This window comes from Coenobita brevimanus, chromosome 29, assembly GCF_032717465.1.
Source record: "Coenobita brevimanus isolate Jiangsu-jjx chromosome 29, ASM3271746v2, whole genome shotgun sequence".
In the NCBI taxonomy this organism is placed as follows: domain Eukaryota; kingdom Metazoa; phylum Arthropoda; class Malacostraca; order Decapoda; family Coenobitidae; genus Coenobita; species Coenobita brevimanus.
The window spans coordinates 39,296,259-39,309,766 of NC_136982.1; the positions used below are offsets into that span (position 1 = coordinate 39,296,259).

Consider the following 13,508-nt stretch of genomic DNA (forward strand, 5'->3'; position numbering starts at 1 on the left):
GATAAAATCATGAGGCGTTGGATTGCTTTTTGTGGGTTGTGCTCCGTCTCACTTTCCCCTCTAGCTTTCCCTCTTGTCTCGTAAGTGAAGGTGATGTATAGACAATTTGGGGTTAAGTGGGTTTTATTAAGACACAATGACAGAGTGATGAGACGCACTGCCTGATGATGCCTTTCCTACTCTATTCTCCTGGCTATGCTCTTCTCTCTCCTTCTTTAACTACCTCTCCGGTTTCCCAGCCTATATATACCAACCGATGTGTGTGTGTGTGTGTGTGTGTGTGTGTGTATCTATTCATGGGTAGTTTCCAGGATGTCAGATAACTGGCTCTACTTGGTTATACTGCAGTATCATGAAATTCTTGTACCGTCTGAGCTAAGAGGAGATCGTTTTGACTTTCTTGGCTTAAATATGTGTGCGACTTTCCCTGTACACCAGACATAACTTCTTGTGTAAGCTTTTACCCACTGTTCAAAGATGCCTATATATTAAAGTCTATCACATACTGTGATATGATAACTTAATGCCTATATATCAATTTCTACTTTTAACAATACTATGTATTTAACTTAATTTGCTGAGTTGATTGTAATCTGAAGACAGGTCATAGGTACAACAGCTGGCATGACTGAACAATATATGGGGATTAATATGAGACATTATGTAATAATTACAGGCATTAATATATAGGCATTGATATGTCATATCACAATGCGTAAAACTGGTGGAGTATATAGTGTCTGGCAGAGATATATATAGCTTCTAGGAATGTCACACCACCTGATGTAGGTCAATAAAACCCGTTGCCCAGACGAACAAGTATTTGATAACATTCAGACATATGGGCAACCAGCTCTAGCCCAAAGGAATAGGAAATACTGGACACGAGTGGAAATCTAACGGACGACACACACACACACACACACACACACACACACATACCGAACTGTATATAATCTCAGAGAGATCCCCTTCAGGTTAGAAGGGGTTGGAGAGAGTCACTGAGTGAAGAGAGGAGGAGGACAGGGAGAGTCAGAGAAAGCAAGAGAGCAATAGGAGATCCTGGGAGAGTTGTCATTATCACAATTATTCTTCACGTTACCCTGTATTGCAAGTATTAAAACTGTGTTACAATAAACTCTGTAATCCCCGCGTATCTCTAATGTACTTCACTTACACTTACGGAAGGGCAGAGGGGAAGTGAGACATACAGTGAGACCAGCTACAAGTTTGAGCAATACAATGCCTCACGACTTTATACTGGCTGTGCTTCGATGATCTATAATTACAACCAACCTCCCTATCTCCCATTTGACAGTAGCTCTCAATGCTGAAGAATTCTGGGTGGAAAATAATGACAGTGCAAAAGAGGGAGAGGACTTAAAAGGCTGACAAAAGAGAGGAAAAGAAAGGCTACGGAAGAGAGGGAGAAAAAAGGGTGAGGAAATAAGAGCCAAAGAAAGAAGTTGATGCAAACCAAGGAGAGGAGAAGCAGAAAAGCTGAGAAAAGGAGGAAAAGAATGGCTACGGAAAAGAGGAAGAAAAAGGAGCTATGTAAAGGAGGAGGGAGAAGAGAGGCTGATGAAATGAGGAAGAATGGGACTGAACAAAGGTGAAGGGAGAAAGGTGAGTAACAGAGGGAGAAGAATATGTCTGCACGGGAGGAAGAATTAACGGTGACGATATGGGGAACAAGGCATGACTAAAAGGAAGAACAGTGGTTCGTTTTGTTTCATTTTTAAAGGCTCCAACATGCTTTTATGTGTTGGCCTTGCCCACCTAAAGGCTGCTATCCAAGCTGCTCAATCTCTGACAGCCTCCTTATTCAGTCCCTCATCCCTGAAGTAACACTCAATGACCTCGTCCCAGGTCTTTTTTCAGGCCACCTCTCGCACCCCTACTCCTACCATTAACACTTACCACTTTCTGTACCTGATTATCATCCCCAATCCTCTTCGCATGGCCAAACCATCTACATCTACCTCTCCTCATCACAACCTCAATGCACTCCAGTCCCATCCTACTTTTCAACTCTTCCATCATAAACCTAACTCCACCAGGCCTCACACTCAAGGACGCATTGCACATCCACCTAATCATTGTCATTTTTGTATGTCTGAGCCAGCGAATAACCTCTTTTTTTTTCCTGTCCAGGTCTCACTACCATGCAGCATTACACTCCTAACACGTCACATACAAAGATCCCTTAGCACGAAGAAAGAGCCCTCTCAATGGCCGGAGTGACAACAGCTCCCTGAATTTCTTCCAACCACTCCTCACTCTAGCCACAGGGCTAGCTTCAGCCTCACCTCCAGCACATACATGTTTCTCAAATAACAAAACTCTTCCACACACTCAAGAGATTCACCAGTAAGATCAATCCTATCGTTTTCGTTTTTGAAGGCTCCAACATGCTTGCATGCGTCGGCCTTGGTCACCTAATGGCAGCTCTCCATGCTGCACAATCTATTGCAGCCTCCTTGTTCAGTCCCTTAACCCTGAGGTCACACTTAAAGACCTCGTCCCATGTCTTTCTCGGTCTACCCCTTATAACCCCATCCCCAATATTAACACCTCTCACCTTCTGCACCCAATTATCATCTCCTATCCTCTCCACATGCCCAAACCATCTCAATCTACCTCTTCTCATCACAACACCAATACACTCCAGTTCCATCCTACCTCTCAACCCTTTTATCATAAACCTAGCCGCCCCAGACCTTGCACGCAGGGACGCACTGCACATCCACCTAATCATTGTCATATCCGTATGTCTGAGCCTGCGAATATCCTCCTCCTTTACTGCCCAGGTCTCACTACCATATAGCATAGCACTCCTAACACATGCTGCATACAAAGACCCCTTAGCACATAAGGAGAGTCCTCTCAATGTCAGGAGAGGCAACAGCTCCCTGAACTTCTTCCAACCACTTCCCACCCTAGCCACAGAGCTAGCTCCAGCCCCACCTCCAGCACACAACATGTCTCCCAAATAACAAAACTCTTCCACACACTCAAGAGACTCACCGGCAAGTTCAATCCTTTCCCACCCGACAATCTCCACCTGCTCTCCCCGACACGCCATACACATAAAATCAGCATTATCTCGCAGTCTACCTCTGATACCACTACATCTCCTGTGCACCCATTTATCACAAACACTGCACACGATGGAATTACTTCCCTTGCCCTTGTGGCAAACTGCACATGGCCACTCTCCCTCGTCTTTGACAGTACCGCCACCAACCCTAGACATCATCACTTTTGTTTTATCTGCATTTACCCTTAAGCCCTTGTGCCCCATACCATCTCTCCACTTCCTAAATCTTTCCTTCGCCTTCCTCTCGTTCTCGGCAATCAACAACAAATCATCAGCATACAACATTTTCCACAGGAGTCTGTTTCTTAAGTCAAGTGAGAGGGCTTCAAGTACCATGATAAACAACATGGGACTCAAAACTGACCCCTGATGCACACCAACGTTCACGGAAAACTCATTACTCAAACCTCCATTCACTCTTACCTGGGTGCGAGCACCCACGTACAAAGCCATATCCACTCCAACCAGCCACTCCTCCAAGCCGAGCTTTCTCATTGCCCACTTCACCACCTCTCTAGGGACGCTGTCAAAGGCCTCTTCCAAATCAACGAAAACAAAATAGAGATCCCTTTTTTTCCCCAATTTATTTTTCCTGAAGCTGCTGAAAAATGAATATGGCATCAGTGGTCCCCCTGCCTGGCATAAACCACATCTCATCAACATTCACTCTTTCTCTAATCATATCTTCTACAACCCTATTACCTTCATTATCTGATCTAAAAGCTTTATACCTCTATAATTTCCTCTTTCCAGGGGATCACCCCTTTATACACATTTACAATTTCACTCTTCAACCTGTCATCTGGGACAACACACTGATATATAATAATATTTATCAGGTCAGTGACTAACCTTACCCCTATATCTCTTGAGGCTTTCAACATTTTGGCAGTCAACTCAGACACACCTGCTGCCTTCCCCACCTGCATCCTGCCATTTGCCTCACTCACAGTAGCAGCGTCAATCAAAGGCCACGGGCCAAACACTGGATCTGCTGGCTCCAAACCTTCCCTGTCCCAGTCAAACTCCTCATTCAACAACCAGCTATAATGCTCTCTCCATGCATCTACAATATCCCCACTGTTCACCACTACCCTTCCTTCATCATTCTTCAAACACTGCTCACCTACAATATCCCGATTATCCCTCTTCATCTGATTTGCCACCTAAAATATCATATTTTTCCTTTCCCCAGGTTATTAAGTAAAAGTCTCTGTGACACAGACTTTGCCCTGCATACCTCTCTTCTAGCCCTACGCTTGGCAGCCAAGTATTCCTCCTTGCTACCACACTTCTTCCATACATCCATCCATCATCCAATCCTACACTGCCCCATGAGGAGCGTAGGAGCCCGGGGCTTGGCAGTTGGTCCCGACATTTAAGATGAGAGTGACCAGCCTCACTCATCCCCAAGTGGCATTACATGAGCAATCAACCCCAGCCACCCCTTGGATATAAACCTTCACCGGCTCAATCCAACTGGAGTGCAATAATTACCTGCTAAACCACCAGGCACCAAAATTTGGTTATATGGTTACCACCCAGCGTAGTAAATGACTTCCTGGTGTTCAGGAAACCATTTGGCTTGTCACTCAGTGTAGAGTCACCCACAGGCAGAAGGAAGAGGAAAGAATGAAGGAAAGACAGAAGAGGGATCGTAAAGTCACCCATAGGCAGAAGGACAGGGAAAGAATGAAGGAAAGAAAGACAGAAGAGGATGGAAGGAAAGAAGGATGGAGGAGAAAGGGCAGACACCCGACAGCAGCACTACATCGAGTGAGTGGATGGTGAGCGCACCGACCTACACTAACCCATTCCCTGAAAAGCCTTCTTTTCTCCTTAACTGCAACTTCTACACCCTCATCCCACCACTAAGTTACTTTATGTCTTGGTGGGCCTCTTGTCCAATGACATATTACATCAGTAACTCTCACGAGATTGTTCTTGAGGGCTCTGTACTGTTCATTAACGCCTCTGAAACGGCTCCCTGTTCAGCCACCATTCTCCTCATCTCGCTACAGAAGGCATCCCTTACTACTTAGTTTTCCAGCTTCCATATTTTCCTCTTAGGTACATAAGTCCTCTTTTTCCCAGCTTCCATATTTTCCTCGTAGGTACATAAGTCCTCTTTTTCCCAGCTTCCATATTTTCCTCCTAGGTACATAAGTCCTCTTTTTCATTACTCGTTCTTTAAGCACCACAGCACAAATCAATAGTTTCACACTTGACAATCTCTACATGCTCTCCCTGATACACTGCACACATGAAATCAGCATTATCTTGAAGTCTACCTCTAATACCACTACATCTCTTATGCATTCCCTTATTACAACCACTGCACAAGATGGAATTACTTCCCACACCCTTGTGGCAAACTGCACATGGCCACTTCCCCTCTTCTTTGACAGTACTGGTACAAGCCTTAGATACCATCACCTTTTCTTATTTGCATTTACTCTCAAGCTCTTGTGCCCTATAACATCTCTCCATTTCTTAAATCTTTCCTCCGTCTCCCTTTCATTCTCTATAATCAGCACTAAATCATGGGGGCATGGCAGCTAAGTGGTAGAGTGCCTGACCTCTAGACCAAAGAGGCGTGAGTTTGCGCAGCACATGGGTAGGCTGCCTTGCCGGGAGAGGTAGCGTTCTCCTGTCACCTAGCTGGCTGTAGCAGCCGTGAGTCAGTGGGTAGAGTGCTCTGACTGAAGGGTTGGAGGTTCAAGTCCATACAAGGGTCACTGGTAGACATCAGGAAGGGTATCCGGTCATAAAATGCTACACGCTCCAAAACCAAAGTCCTTTACCCAAGAGCAATGTCTTAGCCCTCATCGAAAAAAAGGGGATACAATGTTATTTAAAAATCTCCCACGGGAGTCCATTTCTGAAGCCATGTAAGAGAGCTTCATGTACCATATTAAACAACAAGGGGCTCAAGACTGACCCCCGATGCACACCAACACTCACGGAAAACTCATCACTCACATCTCCATTCGCTCATATCTGAGTGTGAGCACCCACATACATAGCCATAATCACCCTAACCAGCCACTCCTAGGTCCCAAGCTTTCTCATTGCCAGCTTCACCTCCTCCCTAGGCTGGGAAAAGAAGAAAAACCAAGGATGAGAAAAGGAACTGTAGATGGGTAAAATGAGGAAGAGAGAGAGAGAGAGAGAGAGAGAGAGAGAGTCAAAGGAAGAATGGGGAAAGGAGGAAGGAAAAAACAAGCTGAGAAAAGAAGAGAGAAAGGAAGAGTGCAAAGGATGAATGAGGCAAGCAAATGATGGGAAAGGGAAAAGGAAAAATGAGATATGGACAATGAAAAAGAGAAGTATGGACAAGGAGGGTGAGGATGAGGACAAAGTAAGAATGAGGAAAGGAGGGAGAGGCCAAAGACAAAGGAAGAATTGGGAAAGGAGGGAGTGGACAGGCTGAGGAAAAGAAAGAGAGAAAGAGGGACGATACACACCTGGAGGATTTTCTCTCGGTCAAGGTTGGGTATAAGGCGTATCATGCAGTCGAGGACCTGCTCGTTGTCAGGGGGTGGCCGCTCACATTCATCGGTGTTGTACTTTGCCAGGATCTCTTTTATCCTCCCATCCATTTTTTCCTGAAATGAGTATTCATCATCAACACCCCATAATATTTTCCCATCCAAAGATTTTCTTTTTTTAAAACATTGTCACTATACATCTGGAAGGATCCTCTTATCTGTATTTTCCTGAAATGAGCATCTGTCATCGGTATCAACACCGCAATCTGTTTTCCCATCTAAAAATGGGATGAGGTTCTTTTTTTATAATCGTCATTATCATCAACCTGCATTAGTCAAGCAAATCACACTAAAACTGGGGTACTGAGAAAGTCTTTGATATATGTCACCTTTAACGTTCTTTTCTGCTATTATGTCAATTAAAAAAAAAAAAATGCCCATAAAATTTCATTACTACTTACAAATAATGAGGACTTTAATGTTATCACACCCTGTCTTGCATGGAAGGATTATACACCAACATCTTATCTCTAGTTTTTACCTGTGTCAGGGTTTCCCCTGCCACGATACACCAATTACAGTACACGAACGTGAGGCGGGTTTACTTTCTTCTTCTTGATCTGAGAGAAACCATTAATTCACCATCCCCTCACCATTCAAACAACACCGTCCATCACCACTATGAAAACTATCTACACCCTGCCTCACTGCCCAACACCATCCTATCCTGCCATTACCACACCTCCCATACCATCCAAACTGTAATGGGCATCACCACTGGACATATCCACACCCTGCCCAACTGCCCACAGCTCTCTGCCCACCCTAACCTTTTTGAACCTCAACACCTAAATTTAAACAAACAATTTCCTTCACACATCAGCCCTCTTCCATGGCTGGGAAATACTGGCCTGAATTGATCTAGCTGAACACAAACAAACATACGGTAAACTGAATCTGAGTGAACCAAAGTGAATATGAAGGGCCATGAACTGAACTAACAGAGCCTGAATGAACCAGAGTGAATCTTAAATGAACTTACTGAACCTGAATGAACCTATGTTGTTTCCTAAGTGGATCTGAAAGGCTTTGAACTGACTTTACTGATCATGATTTATCCTACTCAAACCTTCTGTGATCTGAACGGACCTATATGGACGTGACTGGTACCGGATGTATGAAACAGTAACAAAAGCAATGACATTGGACAGGAAAGGGTGTGAATGAAATTAACATATCTGGAATGGACTAAAATCACCACAAAAGTGTTTCCTGCCATGTTAGACAAGAAAATATCAGACCATTTCAAGTATCATAAATTGTCTTTACAATGAACCTTGTTTTACCTAAACTCCTCGTCACAGCAAGGTGTTGTCCTCCACAAGAGAACATTAGTTCACTGCATGAGCCAGCCTTGCACAGACAATTCCTTGCCTGTGGTTGGTGGGTTTGCTTGAACAGACAAACCATGGTTGATCTATTATTATTACTACTACAGCTACTACCTAACTTCCAATTGTTTTAATGAACGTTTTGAACCAAACAAATTCCTCATCTGTATGATCAAAAAAGGTCTCGTGTATGGTAGAAGTGGTGAGCCAATTAACCAATCACGTGATGGCCTGGGTCGAGTTGTACAGTACAGTAATCCCGCATTTTTTGTCTACGGTTTTGCCCTCTCGCGGATTTTCTTAGCATTAATAAGTTCAACAAAAATATCCTTGAATATACAGAAAAAAAAAAAAATTGAAATTCCCGCAGCTTCCAATTGTAGCGCGGTAAACTCACGCCACCCTCTGTCCCTTTCCCGTGGCCCCTCTGCCAGTGTTACCATATCTAGCATAATTTTATTCTTTTAGCATAATTTTGATCAAATTTTCGAGTCTGGAATATTTTTTAGCATATTAGAAGTTTTAGAATCATTCTAGCATAATTTAGAATGGAATGGAATATTTTTAGAATAATTTTATAAAAGCTACAAATCAGAGAGAGAGAGAGAGAGAGAGAGAGAGAGAGACGAATAAGGTAAGAAGATGTTTGAATAGTTGGTTACTTTCAGTTTGGGCTTGGTTGGGTTGGATTAGGTTAGGTTAGGTTAGGTTAGGTTTCAGGTTAGGTTCGGTTAGGTTAGGATAAGTTTGAGCTTTGTACTTTACCCATGAAACCTAGGTTTTTCCGATGGGTTTTGGTATGATTCATTCAATTTTCAGCTTCATTTCAGTCGGAAATGACCATTTTCTGTGTTTCCCCCCCTCCCTATAACCCCTGATTCCCCAAAGATCCCTCATTATTTCAAGGGGATGGGGGGGGGGGTCATATCTCAAAATCTTGTTATTTCCGATGGAAATGATGCTCAAAATCGAACGATTCACATCAAAATCCATCAGAAAAACGTAAGTTTCGTGGGAAAAAGCAGTATGGGTAGATACCGATATTTATCCTCTTACTGTATGTAGGTTCATTTTAATATTTTCATAGTAAACAATACATAATTAATATGTTGCACGAATATGTATAGAATTTTATCATTTAGCTTCAAGTTAGCATAATTCATTTTTTACTTGGAACAAATATGCTCAATCTAGCATAATTTTTTCATTGCCCTAGCATAATTTCGTTGTTTGGATATGGCAACACTGCTCTCTGCCCCGCATTCTTCAGTCCACGCCTGACTGCCTTAAGTGGCTGTTGTGGTTGTAACCACACTATGATATGAGCCTCTTGCCTCCCACTTGCTTTCCACATGGCCCCAGGACGTAAGCCAGCCTCACCAAAGGCTAATAATACAATTAGTAAGAACTCCAAAGTGACAAAACGATCAAGTTATGACCTTAGCAGAGAAAATTGTGTTACTGGACAAGCTAAGAAACGACCGTGCAAGTGTTTGCTATCACCAGTTAATGCATCTTTTTATTTTGTACTGTTTTGTTAATAAATGTGTAGATAATTGTGTATTACAGTACGGTGTTTACGTTTTTCCTTCATAATGGAGTATGTGCTTTCAATCTTGTAAGAAGGTATTTCGGGATGAGTATGGAGGTTTCGGGACAATTCGCAGTCACAACAAACACAAAACAATTCGCCTTCATTAATGAAGATAGCTATGGGTGACGCTAGAATATAATTCAAAGGCGACTACAGCGAGGATGAAACAAGTTAATTATTGACTAAAGGTGCAACTAATAAATAATATCCAGAACCTACGCTACTGAACATAGACTTTGCTGGATCCCCCTGAAATATAGTTATTAAAGTATTGATTAATTAATAATAAGTATATTGATGAAAGTATTGATTAGTATATTTATAGAATGGCGGGGAATCGTCCAGGGTGCGAATTGTTCTGAAGGGGAATCGTCCATGTTTTGACGGGGAATTGTCTGACGGCGAATTGTCTCGCAATCAGTAAGGACATGGACTGTGTGATGGGCAGCATGGTGGACACAAGTGCAAGTTTTCAATTGTTAATAGAGTATTCGCGGAATTGACTTTTCGCGGGGGTTACAAGAACGTAACTACCGCGAAATATGCGGGATTACTGTATTGCACTAATGTATCATATCGTTTATAATGGCTTCAACATGTTTACACACATTGGCCTTGGTCACCTAATGGCAACTCTCTACGCTGCTTGATCTCAGGCAGCCTCCCTATTCAGTCCCTTATCCATGCAGTCACACACTATTACCTCATCCCAGGTCTTTTTCGGTCTGCATCTCGCAACCCTACCCCCAATGTTCATACTTCCCACTTACCACTTCGAACTCTCAACCTCCATCCTCTCCACATGCTCAAACCACCTCAATCTACCCCTCCTCATCACAGCACCAATACACTCCAGTCCCATCCTTCCTCTCAACTCTTCAACTCATTTAAAGTTACAACTAACCCACGTAAAAGTTCAGTAAGACACCTGCATAAGAACAGCACTGTAATACTGTATATCTAAAAAACAATAATAGGTATAAAGCAAACCAGAGTTCGTAAATTAAGATGACTATTGATCAAGAATTTTTGGACTTGCAACCCACTATTCCCCCCAGTTATGTTGCTAGCTATACAGAGAGTTTAATGTATTGTTTTTCCGAAGCTAATGCTAACTAATGACTTTGCCTGTATGACACAGAATGAACTGGATATTCTGTGATTTGTTTGAATACCTCATATTAATAAGAGGTCATACCATAACTATCTACTGAACATTTTTAGTAGCTTTTATAATAATATAACAATTCAGGGTTATACACGTATTCTAAACATTATACTGACCAATTAATAGACAAATGGACTTTTGTAAAAAGGATTTAGTATAACTGAAGCTGATAAATTTTATGCAACTACAGTTGGTTAAAATATTTCACAAACTGGCATCCAAACAGTATTTTGGTGCAACTTTCAAACTAGCCAAACTGCAAATGAAACTTGCACAAAACCATATGCCTCGTTTTTTCCTAATGTCTCTGCAACTGAAATTATCTAATGAATAAACAATCAATTCTGGTTCAGCAACCACAACCTGGAATAATATTTGACATCTAAACATAAAAGTTTAAGTACTGTACCTTCAATTAAAACTCACTATGATAACATTTCCAACACACAAACCCTTCATGATACATTTTTCACAATGCTTTTGTTCATGTCATTTACCATTTTTAACTATCTACTGTCATTTAGCAAGCTTAATTATAAGAGATAAAACAGACATTAATATTTTGCATAAACAGTATACACTTGACCATGGCACTTACCACATTGATCCACCTATGCTGCATTATCCTTTCTATACTTATTCTCTTTTCAGGATCAACCTGAAGCATCTTCCTTATCAGATTATCACAATCTGGAAAAAATTTAGAGCTGATTAAATACTGTCCACAGACCAAGGAAGCATAATCTGCATGCCATGATTACTAAAGTTGACAACAGCATAATGTACATATTACTACAAAAGGTGTCAACAGCTTAATGTGCATGATATGACTACTAATGGTGTTAGAAGGCACTAAAGAAAACAAGTAAAATCTTGAATCTGGGTTGTTATCCACAAATATATGATTTCTGTCTTCAGTCAAACTGAAATGTAAAAGTATAAAAGTTATACTGGTACGAATGAGAGAGAGAGAAAGATAGAGAAATTTAGGCATTGATAACAGATAGATATACAGTATCCTGTTTACTCATCTACTGTACTGTAAACAACCTACATACATATATCAAGTCACATTTCCACTGCTCTAACTCACAGCCTCTGAAATACATGCAGTATCAACTCTCACATCCATACATTAATCCTCTGTGAGTTCAGGGACTTGGCAATTCTCAAGGCACTTTAGCAGTTTGTGTGTCTCACTTATATTACATTTCATACCCTCCCTCAGTCCTTCCTTCCTCCTTACATGGTCCTACCCATCCTTCCACATACAAAACACTATTGTGTTGCATCACCTGGTGTAATAAAACCAAATGAGTATGAATGTACTTCACATGTACCCTTGGTAGGTTCCCCTTTACGTGAGAGTTCTCTGATGTATGCAGGGAGATCAAAGGTGGGTATTCATGCTGTGTACTGCTGTAGGCCAAGAACCTAGTTGCACTCATGCAGTTTTTAGGTGATCTAGAATGTTAAAGTGCAATGACAGGATGTGGCCCATAAGGGTTTGGTTCCAAGGAGTGGTAGGGGCTTACTGACCATGTAAAGGCACTAAGGGGTGAGCAACTGGTCACTTTTCTCTTAAATGTCTGTAGTATGGAGCCTAGCCCTGGGGCCCTGAATTCATATTAGGGCAATATCAGGCTGAATGATGTAATATCATTTAACTCTTGGAGGCTGTATCTAACCCTTTCAGTTCAATAAAACAGAAGACATCAGGTATAAAATGACAACATACATTATGTAATTGTATGAGCTAAATGCCAGAATGCACTTATATTAAAAGTTTCGGGCAGTCCCCAACTGAAGAAATAGTTCATACATGAAAAATATATGTGAAAACCCCAAGAGGGTTAATATGGGGACTAACACACTTACACACCTTCATGCGCCTAGTCCTCCATTTCAAACTGAGATGTACTAATGCATAACACTTACCACTTCTCTTCTTGAACTTTCTGAATCTTCACTTCCTTTATAATTTACTTCTTGTTTTTATCAATGTATAACGGTACTCAAATGCTTTCGCCTAATTGAGTCTCTTTCCAGTCGCCAGATCATCACACAAAACAAATGCATATTACCTTTATATGAATGTTTACAACAATCATAATGCATCATCATCATCATCCAGACCGCCTTTACCACCCTAGGGCACGGTGAACAGTAGCAATGTCTAGACAGCCAAAGTTTGCCAATTCAATGGGCCACGCTTCCACTCAGTCATTATTCAAGCCCTCAAAATCCTGGCTCCATCAAATAGGCCCTCCAAAATTTCACAACGTTCTGTAGCTTCACATATACCTATCTGATCGAGCCAATCCAAACGCTGTAACGTTAAAAAGGGGTGCCAAATCCCTGGTTATGCGCTTCTCTACACAAAATTCATCCAGGCAGCTTGATCTCCTGTCAGTCCCTAAGTCTCACCAACTTCCATACCTCTCTTCCTCACACAATCATCCACAATATCCCTCCATCTTCTTCTTGGCCTATCTTGCCTCCTCCTTCCTTCAAATTCGCTCATATGTCCCTTTTTCACCACTCTATTGTCATCCGTTCTCTCTTTACATGACCATACCATCTTAGTATATTCTCTCCAATTCTGGTGTACACAGACTTCCTCAATCTGCATCTTTCAGGAATGACATTATTTCATAGCCTATCCACTCTCTGTACTCCACATACATTCCCCAGTAGTCCCATCTCCACTGCTCTTACTCTTTTCATTTTCATGCCACACCACTCACACATCCATATGTTAAAG

At 41.8% G+C, this 13,508-nt stretch overlaps 1 protein-coding gene across 1 annotated transcript in view; it reads right to left on the reverse strand.

Moving 5' to 3' along the window:
• LOC145395055 (uncharacterized) overlaps window positions 1-13,508 on the reverse strand; it is a 262,494-nt gene that overhangs the window by 197,242 nt on the left and 51,744 nt on the right. Inside the window, exons 6-7 of the mRNA XM_080268807.1 lie at window positions 11,343-11,434; window positions 6,568-6,708 (exon numbers count right to left, since the gene is read on the reverse strand). Of these exons, the coding sequence (XP_080124933.1) occupies window positions 6,568-6,708; window positions 11,343-11,434 (233 nt within the window). The remainder of the gene's footprint in view (window positions 1-6,567; window positions 6,709-11,342; window positions 11,435-13,508) is intronic.